General features: G+C 44.4%; 1 protein-coding gene and 1 non-coding gene across 2 annotated transcripts in view; one reads left to right on the top strand and one right to left on the bottom strand.

Annotated features, from left to right (window-relative positions):
* WBP1L (WW domain binding protein 1 like) overlaps positions 1 to 22,437 on the bottom strand; it is a 60,558-nt gene extending 38,121 nt beyond the window's left edge. Inside the window, exon 1 of the mRNA XM_043597399.1 lies at positions 22,250 to 22,437. Coding sequence (XP_043453334.1) covers positions 22,250 to 22,339 — 90 coding nt within the window. The 5' untranslated portion in view covers positions 22,340 to 22,437. The remainder of the gene's footprint in view (positions 1 to 22,249) is intronic.
* On the top strand, positions 5,612 to 5,692 carry LOC122493617. The gene has a single exon (XR_006299973.1). It is a non-coding gene; the product is annotated as a small nucleolar RNA SNORD20 (small nucleolar RNA).
* Positions 22,438 to 25,306: the final 2,869 nt, after the last annotated feature.

The raw sequence follows: 25,306 nt of genomic DNA, 5'->3' as shown, positions 1-25,306 counted from the left end.
TGGACCCACCTAGCACTGGAGCCTGAGACCAGAGGAGGACGGGGCTGCTCCCATCAGCTCCCCTCGGCCAGGGTGCATATACATCCAATCTGAATCCAATAAACTGAATAAGGACTGGACTCTAGAACTCTTGAGCTATTGTTTCTTCTCCTTGGGAAAGAAAATCAAGCCCAGTGATTTTCAGTTTCACAGAAACTTTCCTGCCGCCACGCCCGCCAGAGTCAGTGCTCAATAAATAACAGTGCATTAGGTCTGGCTGTCCCGACTTTCTCTAGAGATTGAGGCAATCGGCAGGGAGGGCTTGGTGAGGCACCTTCCCCCCCACTAAGGTAGGACATGCTACCTCGGACGCTGACCTCTTGAGCCCTCACTTCTACAGGAGAGTTTATATTTCATAAACAAACTGCGCATGTACAGGTGCCAACATCTTTCCTCACTTGTCTTACAAAAGGTACAACAAGTCCCACGGCAGCCTCCAAGTTGCCAGTAAAGCAGATCATCTATATTTAAACCAACTCTTGCTTCTGAAAAGTTCACCACCCTAGATTTGTCATGCTTTCTTCTCTAAGCTCAGTTTATGGAGAAAATGGCTAACAGCAAGCTTTGCACAAGGAGCAAAGGCCCTGGGGCTGGTGTCCTGATCTGACTTTTCCTAGTCGGTGGTGTAGGCCAGCTCTCATCTGGCCAACCTTCCCTACACAGCAGGTCACAGCCGCTCTCTCTGGCCCTGAATCCTCTAGCAAAGACAACACTAACAAAGAACAAAAGGTTCATGTTTGGATCTGTATTTGCAGAAATGACTTTTTGGAGGACTTTATAAATCCAAAGTTACTCTCTAATAACTTCTTAGGCTGCAAATTAATTATATTTCCCATCACTCAAACCATGTGTATCTCACCTTTCTTTTTATTTTCTGCAACAGTTTTCTTCCAGTGCTATTCACCGAACGCCTCCACAGGAGTGGCACTGTGCTGGGCAAGACCCAGGTACATCAGAAATGACTTTTTACAAATTAGCATCTCTCACCCCCACCTCGGACAATAAATTAGCAGTACACAACACTTACAGCATGGTGTGTTGCCAAAAGTACTTTGCGATCGTTAGTGAGTCCAGCCGGACACACGATGTGCTTGCTGCAGGTCTCCTACTGATGGTCAAGGTTGCACTGACTTTCCTGACAAGGAAATGAATGAGCCAGGCAAGCTGAGCCATTTCCTGGAGGCTCAGGAAAAAGAATGAATCGCAGCCTCATTGATACGGACAAGAGAAGAGGAGTGATGTGTGGAGAGAAGCGGCTTCTGCTGCTGCAGGAGTTTCGGGACTAGGAAGGCATTCTTCAGCAAACGTGTATTGTCAAGACACAGCCACAGAGGCTATCACATATGCCTGGCTCCCACCCTCACACACAGGCCAAATCAGCAGACAGGAGAACAAGAGACAGGCAGGCCTGGGTATCAAGGCACAGCTTTCAACACCCTCCTTTCATTTCCTCAGTTCCCTGGCAACCACTGACCACCACAAAACGCATGCAGCATTATGACTTTTGTTAGCCAAACTGGAGGAAAGGGCATCCGCAGCCCTTCGTGGGTAATGCTGGTCTGAACTTAACCTAGTAAGATAGTGTGGCACCTCAATTCTCTGGAAAGAGTACCATGGCGTTAGTGTACTTATTCATCCATTCCATGCCTACTGAACACCCACAAATGTGCCAGGCACTGTTCTAGGTGCTGGGGACACCACCAGGAGCAAAATACTCAAGGGCCCTTGGTCTGATGGGCTATGGAAACATTCCACATTTCTAAATAATATTCAGCAGCAGTGATCTCTGGATAAGTGCAATTGCAGCAAAATTACTAGAAATCCAAAAATAATTTTGTAAAAGTTCAATCTAAATTATCAAAATTGCATCATAGGCTTCCCGATTTTCCCCTAATGAATCATCTTCCTTTTATGGATGTAACCCAAAGCAGTGTTTCTAATCAGGAGCTGTCTACTTTTATCTTCTTGTAAGATTATAAAATCCTGTGTATAAGGCAGTATTAAACTCAATGCATTACACCTAGCACAGTATCACATACTCCAACAAAGTGATTGCTGATCATGACTTCTTTCTCACTAATCTCCTAATCCTTGCCTCCTGCCCTTTGCCGACTAATCCTCATTGAGCACTGAGATTTGGGGGAGGTGAGAAGAAAAAGAGATTGAACTGACAAATGTGGGCATCCCCAGGAAGGCAAGTTCACTTTTTGCCAAGTTACCACAACTCAGTGACAAAGTAGTCAGCCTTTGGATTTCAGAAGCCAGATGATCATCAGCAATTTCTACTAGTCTGGGAAAAAAGGGGTTCTTTTTTTTTTTTTTACATTTATTTATTTTTGAGAGAGAGACAGCGCGCATGCATGCGCGCACAAGCGGGGAAGGGGCACAGAAAGGAGACACAGAATCCGAAGCAGGCTCCAGGCTCCAAGCTGTCAGCACAGAGCCGGACGCGGGGCTCGAACTCACAAACCGCGAGATCATGCCCTGAGCTGAAGTTGGACACTCAAACGGACGCTCAAACCACTCAGACGACTGAACCACTGAACCACCCCGGTGCCCCAAAAGGAGTTCTTTTGTTATGTAAGTGACCCAGACTCATACATTATAGACTAAAGGTAAATCAAATCCTTCTACAATTTTAGTCATCTGCCTGACAATGAAGAATCTAACTCAATGCTGAATTCAACAGCTTAAAAAAAAAGGAAGTCACACTAACCAGAATTAAGCAGGATTATGTTGTCAAAATGTTGCAGTTTAACAACTGTTAATGGCTCCAAGCAATCAATGTCTGAGCCATCCGCCATCCTTCCACTGACCAACATCCTCCTCCTCAATTTAGAAACCCCCCAAAGATAGTAATGCTGAAACCCTTTGGATTCTGATTAATTTATTATTTAAGAAGACATACTACAACAGTGGATATACACACGGCTAATGGAATTCATCCTTTCACTGCAGTTGATTTAGGAATCTTTTGGCAATGTTTTTCTAGGCAGCCTATACATTTATAATCTTTAAATTCTGGGATGGAGGTGGGGAGAGTTATTTTTTCAGTACTGACAATGAGCCAGACTCTGTACTAAGAACTCCATTTAACCCACATCTCACTTAACAACCACAATAAACTTATGATGTAGGTATTACCCCTGTTCAGTTGCAGAAGCCGAGACATATGGACACCTTGCCCCAGGTCACACAGCTGGCCATGAGAGAGTAAGGATTTGAATTAAGTCTCTAGCTCCAAAGGCTCTTTCCTTGACAATAATAAAGGAGTCATGATACTAGACCAAAAGTTGTCAATGGGGCAAACACCAGAACTGAGGGTCAGCTGAACACTGAGCAGACATGCAGATCCTGGTCAGTGCCCCAGAACCTTGTTTTATTTTACTTTAAAATTTTTAATGTTTATTTGTTTTTTTGAGAGACAGAGAGAGAGTGAGAGAGAGAGAGAAAGCGAGGGTGAGAGAGGGAGGGGCAGAGAAAGAGGGAGACACAGAATCCGAAGCAGGCTCCAGGCACTCAGCTGTCAGGAAGGGGCTTGAACTCACAAACTGCCAGATCATGACCTGAGGCAAAGTCGGGACGCCAAAGTTGGGCCACCCAAGCGCCGCCCCCTCCCGCCCCCAGAACCTCGTTTTAGAAGACTGACACACCAGTTCAGGCAGTGGTATTCTGGAACACGGACAATGCCCTTAGGACCCAGTCACCCATTCTGGCCCTCTTTGGAGCCAGAGTTCTAGGAGGTGAATGACTGGGAAAGCCCTAAAGTTCTCATCCATTCCCAGGACACAAATGGGCTCCACACAAGGAGCAAGCTGGAACAGAAGATCTTTCATGCCTTGGATCTCAGGTAGCCTGGGGAACTGTTCCCACACCGTGTCATGGCCGGATGAGGCTGAAGGAGACTAGGGCTGAGAGTGCGGGGTTTCTAATTTCACAATCAAGGAATGTGAAGAAAGGGTTTTGTCAGAACAGGACAGCAACTGCCAGGTTTCTAGGATAGGAGATAATCTCCAGACCTAAGGCCGTTTTTACTTCCAGGAGCTTTGGAGCAGAGGCTGCTAGGTAGACACAGAACATCTAAGATGAGAGATCATTCTTATCTTTCTCAGGTTGGGCATAGGCACGTTTAAATGCCTTCCAGTTTGGACTCAAAAACAACAACAACAACAAAAACCCAACAACAACAAAAAACAAAACAAAGCACAAAACCAACAAAACCCCCAGAAGCAGATACAAGCTCCAAGCCTAAACCAATGTGAGTGCCACAAGAAAAGTCCAACCAAGGCATGTCATGGATGTGAGGCTGGGCATCAGTAAAAGGATCCTGAAGTAATTACTTTGGGGAATGCCATGGGAAGCATTCCAAACCCAAAACAAAGATTTGCAGAACTTTGCCAAATAGAAATGCTAAGGACTGCTTAGCTGCCAGAAACCAAGAACATTAGCTTATCTGTGTCCTGGGGCTGGACAAAGGCAGACGTGTAGCAGGCCTGCTGAGACAAGAAAACACACCTTTCCTGGTTTCTGACTAGGACAAGGAGTTCTACAAGTCACAGGGCTTGTAGGGGTGCCTTGTAGGGTGTCTATGGATGTAGGGGTGGCTGGCTGGTTCAGTCGGAAGAGCATGCGACTCTTGATCTCAGGGTCTTGAGTTTGAGCCCCACACTGGCCATAAACACTACTTAAAAAAAAATTAAAAAACAAAACAAAACAAAACAAACCTATGGCTGCTTTCCCACTATTGAGCCTTGCCAGGAAGACAGCTGGGCAAACAGCTCTTAACTATAGTATGCAATCACTTGCTAAACATCAAATGATACATTTCAGAGAGGGAGTACTCTAATGTATGTTGCTATCTCATTCCTTACAGGTGAAAACCGGGAACTTCAGTGAAGTTAGGTAACTCATTCAAGGACACACAGCTCGTAGGCAGTGGAGCTAGCAATTCAACCAGGACTGTGTTACTCAAAAATGGCTTGAACATGCATGGTGACGGTATTTGGATATTGTAGTCATCACTTGCACCTCATTTGTGACCCAGAAAGTCACAGTCACATCCAGCCACCCTGGCTGTCGCAGCGGGATGAGGAGGATGCACTCTTGGCTGAACTCGTCTGGCCCTGGAGGGGCTCTCCGCCCCTCCCCAGCTCACGCTCTTTTTCTCTCAAACATAAACATGAAAAAAGAAGAGAGAGACAGAGATTCGGGTACTAAAATAACATGTACGGTAGGGGTAGGAAGAGGAGCATGGTAGGCAGAGCCAAGTATAGCCCAAAACGTGGAAACAAGGACACATGGGGCACCTGAGAAAGGCACAAGATGGGGCAGAGAGTGGCTGGAGGGAGAAGGTAGAGGCCCCACACACGCTGCGTCTTCGCAGAGTACCTCTGACCAGCACATTTGTTCTTTCTGATGACTACGGTAGCGCCATGAATAGCAAGGACAGGAATTTCTAGTTTACATAGTATCTTAGGCTCTCTTTTTGCTTGTTTACATCTTGGAGTTGCTCTTGTTCCCTCTGGGGGTGGAGGAGGTGGAGGGGATATACCTATTTCAAAGGTCTATTAAATAGAGAGAGAGAAATAAAAGCAGCAGAAGGGGATGATGGAATCTCAAGAAAATTCCTCTAGGTAGTTAAGTTCTGACCCAGCTATCTTGTCTGAGAAAAAAAAAAGAAAGAGAGAAAGTAGCAGAAGCTGAAACCAGTTTAACAACAGCGTCCTAAGGTTTCTGGCTTTCCTCCCCTCCAACAAGCAAATCCTACTGTGTTGACAATCAATCACTCCACAAATATTTATTGCCTTCCTAAATGGACATTTACTGCCTTCTCCAGAGAGTGCAGGGGTCTCTGAAACTCACCGCTGTCACTGAGTTAATGGGCTGCCACTGGATCTGCAACTCCAGCTTTATCAAGTACAACAGCAGCCTTGTTTGTTTTTGTACCGAAATGCCAGATTCGTTTTTCCTGCCCTGAAAACAGTTCAACCCAAACTAAACCAGCAAGGAACCAAGAATTACACGCAAATCAGCACGCTCTGGCTCGCTGCTGTCTCCCCACCCACCCACCCCCCCAACACGTTTCATGTCTCTTCCCAAACCGCTCTCTAAACTGAAGATTGGACTAAGAACAAAATGAGGGACAAGGGTCACATCCAGTACCTGATCACACGCAGATGTAACTCCATTAGGAAAATTAGTCTTCAAGGTCTCCACTAAATCTGATTTCATCTTTCCCTTTTGTTGCAACTTTGAGCAAGACAAAGAGAGATGGGATCCACTTCAGGCAGGAACACGGCTGCAATGGTGGCAGGTCCACAGAAAGGGCTAACAGCAAAGTCCTTTTATTAAAGGCACCTCAACTCTGAGTCCCGGAAGTAGCTCATCGGGCCCTCGAGATGCAAGGTCGTAAGAGTGATTATTCGCACTGTCCAAACAGAGACCATCTTGGTTGTGGAAAATCCACCCACTCTTTTATGTGCTCATAAGCTCAGCAAAATGATTTATTCTCAGGCCTAACTCCTCCTCTAAAGTAGAAGCAACTTAAAGGCAAGAGGTCTTTCACTTCTGTGTCCCTCAGAATACCAAGCGATGCCTTGCACTAAGTAGGCCCTCAAAAAAGACTGGAACATGGATAAATAGACATATGACTAAAGAGAAGATTGTAACAATGAAGCTAATACAGCTGAATCCCCAGACAGTAGCGCGGGTGACATTTTCCTGGTCACGGAAACCCAATAAACAGCTAAGAGATCGGGAGAGCATGTGGATGTGACTGCAAACTCATGAGGTTGGACACAGGGATTGGGAAACCCTTTGTCTCATTATCTGTACATCTATAATTTCTCTGCTGAGGAATTCAAAGCATTTAAGCCATCTCAAAAGCAAAATTCCCTTACTCAAGATAGAACTGGGGCGTGATCTAACCCCATTAGTTTTTCGATTAGGGGGACTGGGCTGAAGAGGCTTCTGGTTCTGTCACTGGTTCTGTCACCGGTTCACCGGATAATTCCATTAAGCAACACCTAAAAGATGCCCTTTTTTTGCATAAAGGATTGTGAAACTTAAGGTCTAGCTGGAAACACAGCTCCTGGCAACATGTCTTCCTTCATTTCCTGGATCTTACGTAAATTACATATCACCTCCTCTCTCCTTAGGCTATTTGATAACCAATCTACTCCAGGTCTAAGAGTTCATGGTCAAAAGCACCAGAAGAAAACATTGAGACAATTTATCCCTCCCATAAGTTGCAGGGGGGTGGAAAAGCTTCTGGAACATACATATCCACGCCCCAAGTAAAATGATGACTAAGGGTGGTGAAACTGGAGAGGGTATCACAGCAGATAAATCCTCTGGTCCTTTCGTCATATAATGCCTGACCACAGGCCACACCTGAACCCGGTACTCCCAGGCCACAGAGAGTAAGGCAACATGGATGACAACAGTAAGTGACTCTACTTCAAAACCACCTTGACCCAAGCGTCCAAACCATGGAGCACTAGAGCAAAGCGGAAGTAGGCAGAGATATGCTACAATATAGGCCTAAAGCTTAGGAAGAGAAAAGCTACAAGTGCCTTTGAGAAAGCATCCCCCATCATGGCAAGAAGGAAAGTCAGTGCAAGCCACAGGCCCTTCCTGAAAAAAATTAGCAGGCACCCGTATCTTTGTACTTATATCCATTGTTCCAAAGTCTTTCACTTTATTCAAGATGCACATTCCAGACAAGGTGTTCTCAATAATGAAGAAAAGGTGGCGCTAAGCACTGAAAGACACAATAAATCATCATCCTTGTAGAATTCAAGGTTTATAAACTACTTTCACATCCATTTTAGTTGTTCCTTACATCAGTTGTTAATAGGGCTAGACAGGGGCGCCTGGGTGGCTCAGTCGGTTAAGCGGCCGACTTCGGCTCAGGTCATGATCTCACAGTCCGTGAGTTCGAGCCCCGCGTCGGGCTCTGTGCTGACAGCTCAGAACCTGGATCCTGCTTCAGATTCTGTGTCTCCCTCTCTCTCTGACCCTCCCTCATTCATGCTCTGTCTCTCTCTGTCTCAAAAATAAACATTAAAAAAAATTTTTTTTTTAAAATTGGGCTAGACAGTTTTTACTATCCCCACTTGCCAGACAATACAGGGAATGTCTGAAAATGTGCACTGACCTAAGACCAGCCTTCAAGTTTCCTTCCTTCCTTCTTTCTTTCTTTTTCTTCTTTTTTTCTTTTCAACATTTACTTGTTTTTGAGAGACAGAGAGACAGTGCAATCAGGGGAGGGGCAGAGAGAGAGGGAGACATAGAGTCGAAAGCAGGCTCCAGGCAATGAGCTGTCAGCACAGAGCCCAAGCTGGGACTCGAACCCACGAACTGTGAGATCATGACCTGAACTGAAGTCCGGTACTTAACCGACTGAGCCACCCAGGCGCCCCTCTCTTTTTTTTTTAAAGCAAGCTCCACACCCAGTGCGGAGCCCAATGTGGACTTGAACTCACAACCCTGAGATCACGACCTGAGCGGAGATTGAGTCAGACCCTTAACTGACTGAGCCACCCAGGCAACCCCGGACTTAGGGTTTCTGACTGAAGGGACAGAGGTCCTCCCATGGAACCTCAGTGAGTAACACTACCCAAGGGGAGATTTTCCTTTAAACTAGACTCTGTTGGGGCTCTGGCATTCTCCTGTGCTACCACCTATTCTCCTGACCCTAGATCAATTGCTTAACTTCTCTGAGATGGCTGCTTACCTTGATCAGCACTGTCCAGAGACGGTTCCAAGGCAGCCATTTCTGCGATAAGGGGCCCATGTGGTCAAAGAAGCCTGCCATCTCTCTTGGAGACTCACGATGCATGGGCTTTACAGTTAAGCCTGTGAGGAGTCTCACAGTTAAGAAGACTGTTCAACCTGAAATCTCCTACATTTCAAACAGCACAGCCTTTCTTTCTTACTGAGCATCTGTTCATAGCATCATTATCGCTATGGTATCTGTCAGCCTCCAAATCCTATGTTCCATTTCTCCCTCAGCAGCTTTGCTCATCTGCTATGAACCCCCCAGTACTGTACCTTGAGGGCAGGCATAGTCAGCCAGGCCATGCGGGGACATGCGGCTTAGGCCCCTGGAGAGGTGAAAGAGGAGAAAATGAGCTGACAGGTCTCATTTTCCCAAGTTTCTCTGAACATTTGTGCAATCTCAGATAAGAGTAGGATTTTCCCCCAATTCTCCCTACACTAGAAATTGAGGGCAAAAGTCCTAAGTTAATCTTTCACTTTATACACTGGGGAGAGGTTAGAAACGGATATCCACCGTGACAAGATGACAAAGAAGTTTTGAAGGGGGGGGGAAAGGGTTTGCCATGACCGTAACTCCACCACAAGACCTGGTCAAGTGAAAGCTGTAGCTGGAAGAACACCTATGACACCCACAGGACTGAAGGGTGTTCTTGGGGAACAACTTTTTTTAAAGCAGTGGAATGCTTTGTGAGGACTGGTCACTTACGAAAACTGAAGAACTGCCACATATTAGCTGAATTTTCTAAGTGGCATTTTTACCTCCAGATCTAATTTAAATTCTCACGTGCAAGAGTCCATCCTATAACACTAAGCAATTATTGTCAATTTTTTAGGGTGTAAAATGGTATGGTGGTTATGCTGAGCAACAAAATTCTTTTATCTTTTAGAGAATCAAATGGAACTCTTCATGGCCAAAATGATATGAAGTCGGCAGTCTTCTTCAAAATAACTTCACTGGGCATGAATGGAAGTGAAAATAGATATAGACAAAACAAGACAGGCCACGACAAGAAATGGCTGAAGTTGGGTGATGGGAACACGGGGGTTCATTACACCATTCTCTTTATTTTCGTACATGCTCAACACTTTCCATAAAAAAGGTATCTAATGGATTCTATTCTAAACAGTGTCTGCTCTTGACCCAAAGTAATATTAAGCTTTACAGAGCAATTGAAAGAACTAAGGAATACCAAAAGGTCAAGTGATGAAAGAAAAAAAATAGATAAACTGGACTTCCCCCAAATGAAAAACAATTGTGCTTCAAAGGGCACCATCAAGAAAGTGAAAAACAAAACAAAACAAAACAAAAAACTACTGAATGGGAAAAATATTTGCTAATCATTTATCTGATAAGGGACTCATATAGATTCTTAACTGTGAGACTCCTCAGAGGCTTAACTGTAAAAGCACACTCATTGTGACTCTCCAAGAGAGAAGGCAGACTTCTTTGGCCACATGGGCCCCTTATCACACAAATGGCTGCCTCAAAGCCTTCTCTGGGCAATGCTGATAGGAGGAAGCAGCCAACTCAGAGAAGTTAAGCAACTGGTCCAGGGTCATGAGAATAGGTGATAGCATGGTAGAACACCAGAGCCCCAGGAAAGTCTAATTTAAAGGAAAATCCCCTCAACAGTCACTCACTGGGATTCCATAAGAAGACTTGTTTCCCTTTAGTCTGAAAAGGGACTCTAAAATGGGCAAAGAATTAAACAGACATTTCTCCAAAGAAAATGCACAAATGGTCAATAAGAACATGAAAAGATGTTCCACATCGCTAGTCATTAGGGAAATGCAAATCAAAACCAAAATGAGATACTGCTTCACACCCATTAGGATGGTTATGGTGAGAAAAGGCAGACAATAACAAGCGTTGGAGACAATGTAGAAAAATTGGAACCCTCATAATTGCTAGTGGGGAATGTAACATGGTACAGCCACTTTGGAAAACAGTCTGGCAGTTCTTGAAAAAAACTGACACAGAGTTCTCACATGACCAGCAATTCTACTCCTAGGTATATCCTAAGAAAAGTGAAAACATATGTCAACACAAAAATTTGTAGACCAATGTTCATAGCATTATTCATAAAAGCCCAAAAGTGGAAAAAGCCCAAATGTCTATGAGTTGACCAATGGATGAATAAAATGTGTTGTACCCATACAATAGAATATTAATGGTAAGGAAGAAAGTACTAACCCATGCTACAACATGGATGAACCCTGAAAACATTATGCTAAGTGAAAGAAGCCATTCACAAAACACTACCTGGTGTTAAGATTCTATTTGCAAGAAATGTCCAAAGTGGGACAATCCACAGGGGTAGAAAGTAGATTAGTGGGTAGTAGACTGGGGTTCGGGGGGGGTCTTTGGATGGGAACTAACTGATATAGGGTTTCTTTTGGGGATGATGAAAATGTTCTGTTGGGTTGTTTTTGGTTTTTGTTTTGTTTTGTTTTGTTTTGTTTTGTTTTGTTTTTGGGGGGGGAGAGTGCACACATGCACACGAGCAGAGAAGGGGCAGAAGGAGAGAGAGAGATTCCTAAGCAGGCTCTATGCTCAGCATGGGCCCAACACAGGGCTCAATTCCATGACTCTGGAATCATGACCTGAGCCAAAATCAAGAGTCTGACACTCACCCGACTGAGCCACGCAGGCTCCCCGAAAACGTTTGGAAACAGATAGTGGTAACAGCGGCCCAATCTTGTGAACATGCTAAAAAACACTGCATTATACACTCTAAGAGGGTGAACTGTACAGTATGTGAATTGTAGCTCAATAAAGCTGTTATTATTTTTTCTTAAAGCCTCAGACACCATCCTCACCTCAGAACAGGAAGTACAGTACACCTCAGGACAGGACGCTGTGTGCAGAGAGCATACAGACCTGCATGTGGTCTAGCACTGCGGTCAGAGCGGGTGTCCAACTGCAACTCCCACACCCAAGGCAAGGCACACTTCTTTGCTGGTGGTGACCCCACGCTTCCTCATTCAGGAGGGCACAGTGATGTACAAAACAGGATAACAGTGTATATTCCAACTTACCTGCTCTAAGAATAAACAACTTCATACTTATCATTAGAAAACAATTGGTGGGGGCGCCTGGGTGGCTCAGTCGGTTAAGCGTCCGACTTCGGCTCAGGTCACGATCTCACAGTTCGTGAGTTCGAGCCCCGCGTCGGGCTCTGTGCTGACAGCTCAGAGCCTGGAGCCTGTTTCAGATTCTGTGTCTCCCTCTCTCTGACCCTCCCCCGTTCATCCTCTCTCTCTGTCTCAAAAATAAATAAACGTTAAAAAAAAAAAAATTAAAAAAAAAAAGAAAACAATTGGTGGAAAAACACCTCTCACCAGACTGCCAAGGCTGGTGATATGGAAGTCACATGCCTTTTGGACTAGGGGCTTACTAAAATATACTCTTAAATTCCTCCACTGGAAACAGATCTTGGGTCAGTCAGGGGATAAGAAGCCTTAACGCCTCCCAAAGCTTTAAAAATAATAATAATAATAATAATAATAAAAGTATTAAATAATTAAATAATTTAATAATTAAGTTATTAAATAATAAAATTTAAATTATATATTATATGTAATACTAATAATTAAATATTATTATTATTATATAGGCTAATATTTACCAATTACTATGTAGCAGGCACCGTTCTAAGTGCTCTATAAGTACTAACCCAATTTATAAGTACAATAACTCAATTAACCCGCACAGTAACCCTATAAGCCAGGTGTTATTATCCCATTTTACAGATGAGGAAACTGAGTCAATTAACTAGCCTAAGGGTATATGGAGGCAGTGTGGCTCCAGAGTCTGCACTCTCAGTGAAGATACTTCCAAGTATCCCTTCTCCTAGGATGACCACCACGAAAGGGTGGTTGGTTAGACTTGTGTGCCACACAGCAACTGGCAAACGGTTCCAAGCCACCTGCCTGACATCTTCCAGGGGACTATAAACCACTTCCTTCAGCACCTGAGCAGGCATAGCTATGCTTCTCCAGCTCCAGGTACACTGCTCTAGAGTGAATTCTGTTCCACAGCACACAGAGAGGAGACTGGAAGCTTAGCAAATCAGAGACCTATATAAGGCTTTCGAGAAAGAAAACTGAAATGTACCCCACGTGCCTGTGTTGTCAGAAGGCACATCTTCTAGAATATGCAGAGGGCACAGATGAAGAAATGCTGCTTACACATGTGTGGGGAAATGAGCCCTTGAATACCCTACTGATGGGGCTATAAACTCACACAACCACCCTGGAGAGCAATGTGGCACTATCGACCCAAAATTTCAAATGTACATACCCTACAACCCCACAATCCTCAATTCTACTTCTAGAAATCTAGCACAACTGCAGGAAGAAATATATATATAACGATGTTCACTATAACACTGTGTGAAATCATAAAAATGGATACAATGTATGTTCATCTATGAAGGAGTAATTAACTAAATCATGGTCTAAAGCAATTAACATATAGGTAATTTTTTAAAAGTCAGAGGTATATATGCAATATAGAAAGAAGTCCATGAAGGATGAAAAAAAATGCATGTTGTAAAGTACCACATATAAAGTATGCCATTTTTGTTTTAAAAACAAATGAAGGAGCGCCTGGGTGGCTTAGTCGGTTAAGCATCCGACTTCGGCTCAGATCATGATCTCAAGAGTTCATGGGTTTGAGCCCCGCATTGGGTTCTTTGCTGTCAGCGCTGAGACAGCTTTGGATCCTCTATGCCCCCCTCTCTGTGTCCCTCCCCCACTTTCACACGCACACACGCATGCGTGCGCTGTGCTCTCTCTCTCTCTCTCTCAAAAATAAACATTAGAATATATATATAAAAAACAAAAAAATAAAAACAAATGAAAAAATAAGGAACACCATCCGTTAATAATTTTGTTTATATATAGAAGTTATTTACATATATATATGAACTATTACTATATCTATAAACATGCAGCATAAGCATAAAACCCACCCAAAACACACACCAAACCATAAACTTTCACTTTTTACTCTAAGCATTTTTGTCTGTAAGTATACCATTGTTAGAGTATGTGTTATTTTTGTGTAATTAAAAACTGATGTGAAAACGTAAAAGGCACCTTAAAGCTCAAAGAAAAGCAGCAATCAGGTCTAAGGAAGGAAAATGGAAAGAAAGCCATAGTGGTCCTTATGCCAAATCAGACTGGTACAGGTTTTCTGCTTTCCCCCAAATCCCTGCAAACACAGCAAGGAGATTTGCATATTTAAAGACAAAGGACCCAAATAAAAAGAAAGAAGTCCACAGGAAGAATTTCTCACACTGTTCAATTCTACAGTCAAATCCCAAAGAGCTACAATGCTCCCACCATCTCAGTGTAGAAAGCCAAATATTAACCTTCTCTCCCAAATAAATCACTAAGAGGGAAAAATAATTTAGATCTGATCAATAAACTAAGTTGTGGCTTTTCTGTTGTTTCTGTGTTTGGTTGGATTTTAATATAACTGGAGTGAATGGCCAGGTAGAATTTTAGATGAGGAAGATAATTTTGGAAATGGTGAACAAAAAAGCAGCCTGTAGGATTTTGAAAAACATGAATACTTTCTCCATGAACACATGCCTCTGATCTACAAGAATGTGTAATAACACAGTGTTACAACATAAGATCTGTCTTGCTTGATATTTAAAAATCAAAACAGACATGTTTTTATAGCTTTACTCTAGGATCCACCCTTCCAAGCCACAAGTATCCTTGCAACGTCTTACATTCACTTCTACCTCTTCCAAAACAAGTTTAAATTAAATTCTTTAAAACACCTAAGATCATGAATCAAAAGTTAGCCAAGGCACTCTGAGGGCGATGATGGCACCAGGAACAGACGATACATAGCTCATCTATTTTCCCACAAAACAAAGTATGGAAAGAAAAAAACCAAAAGTAAATAAATCTAAGCTATGGGAATGTAGCTGAGTAAGCGAGAGTATCCCAAAAACCCAGTCCGTGCAAGATTGGCGATCTACAAGTCTGAGACCATGACCTACTTTAATTCCCACACTGGGAAAGTCCAAATTTGGATCAACAAGCCACAGAATTCAATAGGATGAAATTTGTTTCCCCTTTCCTCCCTCCCAGGTTGCAATGTTCTGGATTTATTGATATTTCTTTGTTTGTGGTTTCCACATTGCGTGCAGTTTTTTGGCCAGACTTTGCTCCACCTGGTGGAAATACAAAGGACGGTCCAAAAGGGAGGTGCCCATAAATCAGACCTCAACCTGTCTGTTGTATGCCACCAAGCAGACAGGTCACAAAGACCCACTGTCACTGCTCCCTGTCACTCAGTGGAATCTTAGTGTCTGTGCAGTTATAGTGGGATTGGTGCCCACAACTGGAATTATAGGGCAAAGAATGAACCCACACCACTGCATCTGGATCCTGATGGTCTCTCAAGCTCCAACAACTTAAGGCAGGGAAGCTAGAGATGCTCTTAGGAGAATGGACGGCCAGGCATTCAAACGGCATTTGGAATTGTTAATCCAAAGCTATCTGAGATACCACGGTATGCATACAGTGTTGCCAACTAGTGCCCCAAACCCACAGACGAACTGCATCCTGGGGGCTTGAAAGAGAAGGCTTCTCCTGAGGCCACACAGTCACCCTCAGGTCCAGGACTGTCAGCATGTGGCAACCATGAGAATACCTAATCGTTTCTGCAGGCTGAGTGTGTGACAACAAACCAGTGTTCATGGGGCCGGAAATGAGAGCAAAACCAATACATGGAATGGGAAAAGGAAAAAGTTCTAAGAACAGGACTCCGTCCAGATTGGTTATGGAACCATGGAGGACGCTGAGAATAGAAAGGAACTGGCCATCAGGCTATCACTGGGGTGAAAACAAACACGTTCTTAAAATGAAACCACAAGGGTAAACCAAAGCAAGAGGAAAGAAAGTTTAAGACTGGGTGAATAAGGGAGGCTCACCCACTTACTGAACCACAAACTAAAAAAAAAAATCTTTTTTCTCCAAATGTTTGATTTTCTCTGACAAAGCAGGGCCGACAGGCAACATGCTAACAAATCTGAGAGTATCAAGATTCAGGATATTAAAGTTGTCAACTGTCCCACCTAAAATTTGTTGTCAAGGTTATTTCATACACTTTACAAAGCTGTGTTCTCTTTCATAGGAAGGCTGACCTCAAAACCCTGTGATAATGAGCACGAGCTGATATGGGGATAGCAGGTACCACAAAACCGGTGCCTGGCCACCTTGGCACTACTGACATTTTGGACCAGACAATTCTGTTGCGGGGGGGGGGGGGGGGGGGGGGGGGCGGGGGGGTGCTATCCTTTGTTACAGGAGGTCAAGCAGTATCCCTGGCCTTCACCCACTAGCTGCCAGCAGCACTCCCAAGCTTTGACAACCAAACACGTTTCCAGACACTGACAAATGTCCTCAGGAAGGGGCAGAATTATCCCCAATTGAGAACTACTACCCTAAACATACAGGTTCACCATGAACATTTCCTATAGGGACAAAACCAAACTCAGATATGGAACAGAATCAAGGAAGTCACTTTCAAACTCCCCAAATCTCAGCTTCTGAACTTAATTTGAGAGCTGATACTAACTTACCAACAACCAAATGCACCCTGGGGACCACAAATGATAATAGTAGTGATATTTATTCTTGATGTTGATACATTATGTCCACCTCACAGCAAATCTATAAGGTATGTACTATTACTGGTCCCACTTTATAGGTGAAGACACTGAGGCACAGAGAAGTTAAAGAACTAGCTCAAGGATATAAGTATAAGAGTCAGGTTTGGATCTCAGGTGGTCTGCCCCCAGAGCCTATGATCTCACCACTGTGTTGGACTATACCTCACTACTCCCACACTGGAAAGCTGTTCTATCTGGACTATTAAGCAGTCAGTAGCCACATGTAGCTATTTAGTTTAAATTACTTAAAATTAAATATCATACCAGTCTTGGAAAACAGGCTGGCAGTTCTTCAACAGGTTACACATATAGTTACTATATGACCCAGCAATTTCACTGTTAGGTATAAACCCAAGAGAAATGAAAACTTAGGTCTACACACACACAAAAACTTGCACATGCATGTTCACAGCAACATTATTCAAAGCAGTCCACAAGTGGAAACAGCCCAAATGTCCATCAGTTGACAAATGGATAAATTAAATGTGGCCCATTCATATGGCTAAATATAAATTGGCTATAAAAAGGAAAGAAATAGGGGCGCCTGGGTGGCGCAGTCGGTTAAGCGTCCAACTTCAGCCAGGTCACGATCTCACGGTCCGTGAGTTCGAGCCCCGCGTCGGGCTCTGGGCTAATGGCTCGGAGCCTGGAGCCTGTTTCCAATTCTGTGTCTCCCTCTCTCTCTGCCCCTCCCCCGTTCGTACTCTGTCTCTCTCTGTCCCCAAAATAAAATAAAAAACGTTGAAAAAAAAAAATTAAAAAAAAAAAAAAAAGGAAAGAAATACTGATACATGCAATGATATACTGATATATTAACACGGGCAAATCTTGAAAACATGATGCTAAGTGAAAGAAGCCAACAGTGTATGGACCACATAGTGATTCCATTTATAAGGAATGTCCAGAATAGGCAAGTCCATAGAGACAGAAAATACATTAGTGGTTGCCAGGGACTGTGGGAGGTAGGGATGGAATGGGGAGGGACTGCTAATGGCTTATGGGGCTTCTTTTTGGAGTAATGAAAATGTTGTAAATTAGATAGTACATGGTCACATGATTCTATGACTTACTAAAAAGCCTTTAAAAGGGCAAATCTAGTGGCATATTAATTATGTCTCAATACAGTTGTTATAAGAGACTAAATGTCATTAAAAATTCAGTTGCTCATTTATCCTAGCCACATTCCAAGTACCCAATAGTCACATGTGGCTAAGTGGCTACCAAAATGGACAGCGCAGATATAGATCATTTCTACCATCACAGAAAGTTCTCTAGACCACACTGCTTGGATGAATGGATAAAAGGCCTCCTTACCACACGACCACAGTCTACCTTTCAAGTGTCACCCTCCTCTACACCCACATAAAGGAAGCTTCTACCACAGACTATGTGCCACCTCCAGACGCATTTTCCATTGTCACTTTTCCATGCCGGAATAGACTTTTCCCCCTTCCTGGTCCATGCAGATCCTAAGTATCTTTATCAACCTTTATGGCCTGGTCCAAATGCCTCTTCTGTGAAGATTTTCCTAAATCCCACCTTCCCCTGTCAGGAGCAGAAGCAACTGTTCCCACTGTCCTTTGTGTGCACATCCTTTAGGGCACTGATGCCTCCAGGTTACAAATCCTTGTGTGTGTTACCTGTCTTTCCTAAAAGATTACCAGCTCCTTGAGGACTGGTATTCAGTTACTCATCTGAGGGCTCCCAGCCCCAGAGCAGACATTTCAATAAATGGTTGCTGAATTCTACTGACAGTAGAATTACAGAAACTCAAGGTGTTGATTTGAGACAAATGCTCACTTTGGTATATAAAACAGACTAAGAAAATGAGGGAGAGGGAATTAGGGTCTGGACGTTCCATCTCCCACTATTCTCTAAGAAGAAATGATGGTAATCACACTGAAAGGCTGTTTTTAAGAAAGAAAGTGAACTAAGCCTTCTGAACTGAAAACTGGGGCCAAGTTGGGGAGGCAGGGGAGAGGTGAGGTAAGAAAAAAAATCAGGAATTAGGACCCCCAACTCAAAGTTTTAAAAACGGCAGAGAAAAGGTAAGGACTGTGTCTCTAGAGATTTGTGCCCAGACCCTTAGCTGGGGGGCTTTATGGAAAAAGACATTTCTACTAAAACTTTATTTTAAAAAAATTTTAATGTTTATTTTTGAAGGAGAGAGAGACAGAGTCCGGGGGGGAGGGGTGAGGGCGGTGGCAGAGAGAGAGGGAGACACAGAATCCGAAGCAGGCTCCAGGATCTGAGCTGTCAGCACAGAGCCCGACGCGGGGCTCGAACCCACAAACCACGAGATCACGACCTGAGCCAAAGTCGGATGCTCAACAGACTGAGCCACCGAGGCACCCCAAACTTTATTTTAAGTAATAGTCAGATTGTTCTAGTTGAATCTAACCAACAATAGAAAGAAATGAACTCTATGTATCTCAACCATTATTTAACTAGAAGAGATAAATGCCAAGGTCTCAGTCTGGTAACTCCATGGCTTTTTTTTTTTTTTTAAACTCTTTATGGATTTAAGGAGTGACATCTAAGTCACAGTAACCTATAGGAGAGTCAAGTCCAAGTTCCCAATCTCAGAAGTAAGCTAGGCTGTTAACTTTCCTGGGCCAGGATGGCAAGAAATGACAATTCCAGTGGAGAGCTGGTAACAGGGAAAGTAAGCTGCCTTAATGCCATATATTTCTGATATTAGATACATATGTAAAAAAAAAAAAAAAAAGATTGTATTTGATAGTGGCATTTCAAGGGAAAAATAATGTAATAAGATACCCACACCATGTTCAATACGGGATGAGTACAGCTGAGTCCTCCTTGACTCAGAGTTAGCTGGAAGCCACTTGTTGAAATAAGGACAGTGAGTACCTGAAGTATGTCCTATGCCAAAATGGTCTCGGATTTTTTTTTTTTTTTTTACTGATTTCTACAAGCCAAAAATCAACAAAAACCTCAAAACAAAAACCAAATTGACTAAACAGTGCTGGATTCAGAGTTAATAATTATATGGTAACTTCCATTCCAAAGGTTAAAATTCAAAACACAAATCTCACTATAGATATCTAGCATTCATGGACAGAAAGAGACAAGGGTATGAGGTAGGGATGGGAGTATTGGGTGGGGGGAGGGTCAGGAAGAGGGAGCCCACTCATTACAAAACACTTTCTCTTCTCTGCAGGAACTGTAACCACATAATAGCTGCTGGTCAGCACGAGATCCACCCAAATGGAACAAAGTACAAAAGCCACCCTGTCCCCAAAATAAGTATTGGAAGTGGCAGAGAAATGGCAAGAAAACGGCCTGTGATCGATAAACTGGCATGATACTGAAGTTCCCCTCCCACATCTTCTCGCCAGCTCCCAGGCTTCCGTGACCTGGTGGGAACCTCCACTTTCCATCCTCTGCCAAGGAAGTGGATCCGGTTCCCACCATCAACTCAGGAGGCCCACCACTGCTCTTCCAGCCGGGTGAAGCATCCACAGGCCTAGGGCACCCATCTGAGGCTGCAATGTTCTTAAATCAACCCTCCACCAGCAATGTTATTTACTGGATATCGAGAATGACCTTTCTTTACTTACAGAAATAGACGCAAAGGCAAAGCAACAGTTTCTTGTATATTTTGTTGTGTCAACTTGTATACTTCTTAACTTCACCAGTCCTGAGGGTTCTAACTTTTCCAGTAAACAAAGAAAATATCTCTCCTGCCAGTTTATGATTTTAACTAGGACAAGGAAGAACTGCAACAAACCCTAAAATGGAAAGGTCCCAGCCCTAGAAAAGGGAATATACTGGGCAAGAAAAGGAGCTCTATTCCTTTCACATGTTATTTCAAATGTACATAAATAGATTGGGGGGGGGGAGGGGGAGGGCGGGAAAGAAGACACTTGAACAGACAAATGAACAACAAATTGTGGTATAGCCATACAATGGAGTATCATTCAGCCACAAAAAGGATTGAGGTACTGGTACATGTTACGATGTATAACACGTAACCCATGTGTAACATGTAATCATGTGACATGATGAACCTCACAAACATGATGTTAAAGGAAAGCAGACACAAAATATCACAAATTGTTTCTCTGCAATATCCCGAATGGGTAAATCCATGGAGACAGGAAACTGATTGGTGGTTGCCAGGAGCTGGGAGAAAGGGAAATCAGGGAGGAACTGCTTAATGGGTCGATGGTTTTCTTTTCAAGTGATGAAGAAAATGTTTTGGAACTAGATGTAGTGGTTGCACAACACTGTGAATTTACTAAACACCACTGAATTGTTCACTTTAAAATGGTAAAATGGTTTTAAATGGTTTATGTTAGGTGAATTTCACCTCATTTTAAAAACTAATTAATTTTTTTAAATAAAGGATACTGGGGTGCCTGGGTAGTTCAGTCGGTTAAGTCCGACTTTTGATTTCAGCTCAGGTCATGATCTAGTGGTTCCTGAGTTTGAGCTCCACGTCGGGCTCTGCGCAGTGTGATTGGAATTCTCTCTCCCCCTCTCTCTCTGCACCCACCCCCACTCATGCTCACTCGCTCTCTCTCTCTCTCTCTCTCTCAATAAACAAACTTAAAAAACTAATAAAAAAATAAAATAAGGGATACTAATGGGCAAAACAAGATGTATATGTAAAAAGGAAGCCCATAAACTCCTAGGGCAAAGATAGTATTTTTGCTGGCACTCGGCTTCTACTCTTGATCACAACGCAAAGTTCAAGTGCTAAGCTGGATAGACTCTGCCATCATGCCATGTGTGAAAGTGAGCGCGTGTCTATTCTCTTCTGAAAAGACGGGGAAGAGAACAGAAAGTGAAGAAAATAGAATGGTAAAGCCTTGCCAAATGCAAAGGAAGGAGGGGTGATTCCCCCTACTGCACCCCACCCAACTTGGCACCAGGAGTAACACTCCCATTAGGGTTTCGAAATGCCAGCCGGAGCTGGAATCGGCACAAGCAAGCTTCTCTGCCTGGATAAAAAGCAAGCCACCCAGCAAGAAAAGCTGGGGTGCTCCATTTGCTGCCCATGTTGGCATCAGCACCACCCTTTGCTCAAAAGCCCCGAACTGGCCTAGATCAGCATCAGTGGCTGGCTCTCCCAAGCCAGCCAGCCTAACAGCAAGAGCTTGTTACAGCTCAAGTGTGCCCTCCTCCTGAAGGGTCCTGATCTACTCCATCCCACAGGCCTTCCAAGAGCCCGGCCTCCAACCCTTTGCCTCCAACACATTAAAAATGGAGCCAAGATACGCTCAGAACTTTTCCCTCTCCAGTATGAAATAAATATCCTCTCAGCCCCTCTTCCCTCACAGGCCAGCTCAATAACCCACTTACCCCTACCCGCACACACGTACACACTGCATTACTGCCTTGAAGACCGGCTCCACGCGGGGGCACGAATGCGCCCCCCACGCCTCAGCCGGGCCCCACTACCCAGTCACGGTCATCCCAGCCCATCTGACCTAACAGCTCTCGCAAAGGTCCCTCACTCACTGGGCACCATGCCTGTGCCACTTCCCTGACACCAAAACAGGTGTCCCTCAGCTAAACACCGACGCCCCCTTAGAGCCTGTCCACTCCAGGCACGGGAGCCACTCTCGGGACGCCTCAACTCTTGACGACGACACTCTTTCAGCTCCCTCCAGCCAGGCAGCGACGCCGTCTTCAGCCCCCTCCAGCCAGGCCTCGACGACCCCCAGGCCCCCAGGCTGGCCCGGACGCCCCCTCCCCCTTACCTGCGGGGGTTCAGCCCTGGCTGACAGGGGGCTGGGCAGCGCCTGGAGGAGCAGGAGCGCCATGCCACCCAGGAGCCTTCTCCTCTCCATCCCCCTCCTGCTCCTGCTCCTCCGCCACGGCGCCGCCACCTCCCTCCTCCTCCTCCCTCTCCTCCTCTTCCCTCTTCTTCCTTCTTCCCTTCTTTTCCTGTTTCACTCTCCCCTCCCGCTTCCGGCTCTGCTCCACCCCGCCCCAGCCCAAACACCCTCCCACACACTGGGCAGGCTCTCCAGTGCCAGCGGCTCACGGGCTCTTGCCCTTCGTCCATTGACCAAAATAGCTGTCGATCAAGCAGAAGTTCCGCCCCTTCGCCCTCCCAGTGGAGACGGAAGACCTGAGAGAGCCAGCCAATGAAAAGTAGGAGGAAGCCGGGCCATCTTGAGTGCTGCATGGCGGTGTAAACGCGCCCCACGCCACAGAGAGTGGCGGAAGGAGCTCCGTTCCGGGGGCGGGGCCCTCTGGTACGAACATCGGAAAGTCTAATTCGGATGCAGCCATCTTAAGCGTGGCGGAAGTACTAGGTTTCTACACTTCTGCAAAGAGAGCGAAGAGGGTGTATGGTAATTCTGAAGAGTATTGGAAAATAAGTTGTGGTACTCCTAACGAAGAAAACAATTGCAGCCTAAAAGTCTTTTGACGTCTTTTGTTTTGAAGCACAGCCCTGGTACCTTGGCTCAAATCGCCCAGTGGTAGGTTAGGTCCGTGTGAATTCTCTGTGAAATAATACCTTTACCTGAGGCACGGTGCCGTGTCACCCCAAGTTCCAGGGACACCATTCTATTGACTCTACCTCAGAAATCGCTCTGAAATCCACTCCCATTGTTTCCGTCCGTGTTCTCATCTTCTGGCTAAACACAAATGCTCTCCCTGCTGGCCCTAGTTGCCAATTCTTCCCTCTCGGAATGCCTGCCGCACGCCACAGCAAGTGCGCTCTTGACATACTGTCTTACGGCTTTCCCTCTTGAAATACTTCAACTACCTACGGAATATATAGTCCAAACTACTCAATAGGGTTCTCTCTTGTATCTTGATGCCTGCCTACTTCTTTTTATCTCATCTGCCACTACATTTCCCCACACATTCCCCTTACACCAAACTCTTAAGAGATGCCCCAGTGTGCTGGGGGAACTTCTAGTTCCCACCCCCTCCCTTGTTTCTTCTTCTGGATTCCCATAACACCAAAACACAGTGTCTGATTGTAGTATCTGCCTGGCTGGCCCCTACCACTAAATTCACAGCTTTTGTATGGCACACCGGGTGTTATTTTTATTTATTTTTTTTTTTTTAAGATATCCCTGCAACATCTTGTACGAAGCCCAACCATGAGTCCAACAATGTTCGTAAAATAAATGAACAAGTGAAGAACCATGCCAGAGAGGCCAGATTCCTGTAGCTGCCAATTTCCTCTCAAAATCCTGCCAAAGCATTTTGTAGCCTGGCCTAGTCTAGCCCATGGCTGAGCCCACAGGGAGTTTGTTCTTGGCTTAAATGGTGGCAAAGTGGGAAACAGATAAGAGTGAAGAGATTGGTTCTGCCTCTATCTTGATCCTACTTTCCCAAGTGTTACAAAAGGTAACAAGTGTTTTTGCCAATCTCAAATGTCTTAGAAATTCATCCATACTACAATCAAGCTCCCTAGGGGAGAAATAAAGATTCAGTACTAGGCACAGGCCAAATTATTTTCACAGCACAGGGTCTCAGTCCTGGCTTCAAGGTTTTAGAAGCCTTCCTATATAAAAGCCAGGTATCATCATCAGGATGCTAATTTCAATTTAGCAAACACAGGTTTTTGTCCTAACTTCCCTTTCTTTACCTGAAAGCTTAAATTGAGCCGCTGCATGGGACAAACACTAAACCCTACCTGTCTGGATTAACACTTCTCACACGAAGGCGTTTGAGTCACCCTAATCACCTGGCTTCTGACATCCCACAGGTGCCAACTCAAAGAGAAGCAGAGAGGTCTTGCAAAATGGAGCTGAGGTGCAGTTTGAGGGAGCATTCTCTAAAGTCCTCTAAACTGTAGCCACTACAAACTTCAGACTTTTCCAAAAGAGCGATTGTCTATAAAAGGAGGAGGAATGCTAGGAAGTTTAAGGAGCTGGGAAGGAAAGGAGAAGGTTGTCAATTCTTGAAAGAACATCAGTGTGGGACTGCTTCCAAGCTCTGACTTGCTCTGGTAATGTTCTTCCTATTTGCCTTTGGAAATGGGCAAAGCGGAGGCCAGAGCTCCTATCCTAAGGAAGCTGGCTCAGAGACGCAGACTTTTCTGCTCAGAAATTAGCTAAAGTCAAATTGCACATGTTATGGAATGGATGAACTTTGAAAATATCATGCTAAATGAAAGAAGTCAGACACAGAAGGCCATAAACTGTATGATTTCCTTTATATGAAAAGTCCAGAATAGGCCAATCCATAAAGGCAGAAAGTAGATAAGGAGTTTCAAGGGGGTGCGGGATGAAGGGAATCCAGAGACTGCCAAATGGTACAGAGTTTCTTTGGGGAGTAATAAAAATATTCTGAAATTAGTGATAATGATTACAACTCTGGATGTACTAAAACCCATAGAATTGTACACTTTAAAAGGATGAATTTATGAGTTCTGTTTTGTTTTAATTTTACTTATTTTGAGAGAGACAGTGCGAGCAGGGGAGGGGCAGAGAGAGAAGACAATCCCAAGCAGGCTCCCAACATAGGGCTTGAACCCACAAAACCGGGAACTCATGACCTAAGCTGAAAACGTCAGATGCTTAAGCGACTGAGCCACCCAGGCACCCCTAAAATTTTTTTAATGTTTACTTATTTTGAGAGAGAGAGAGAGAGCGCGCGCCACAGGGGATAAACAGAGAGAATCCCAAGCAGGCTCCACACTGCCAACACAGAACCCAACACAGGGCTCAAACCCAAGAACCATGAGATCATGACCTGAGACGAAATCAAGAGTCGAGACACTTTAAACGACAGAGCCACCCACACACCCCTGTATGTCTTCTTCAGAGAAATGTCTGTTCATGTCTTCT

This window comes from Prionailurus bengalensis, chromosome D2 (assembly GCF_016509475.1).
Source record: "Prionailurus bengalensis isolate Pbe53 chromosome D2, Fcat_Pben_1.1_paternal_pri, whole genome shotgun sequence".
Taxonomy (NCBI): domain Eukaryota; kingdom Metazoa; phylum Chordata; class Mammalia; order Carnivora; family Felidae; genus Prionailurus; species Prionailurus bengalensis.
This window is presented reverse-complemented; position numbering and strand designations above follow the sequence as displayed.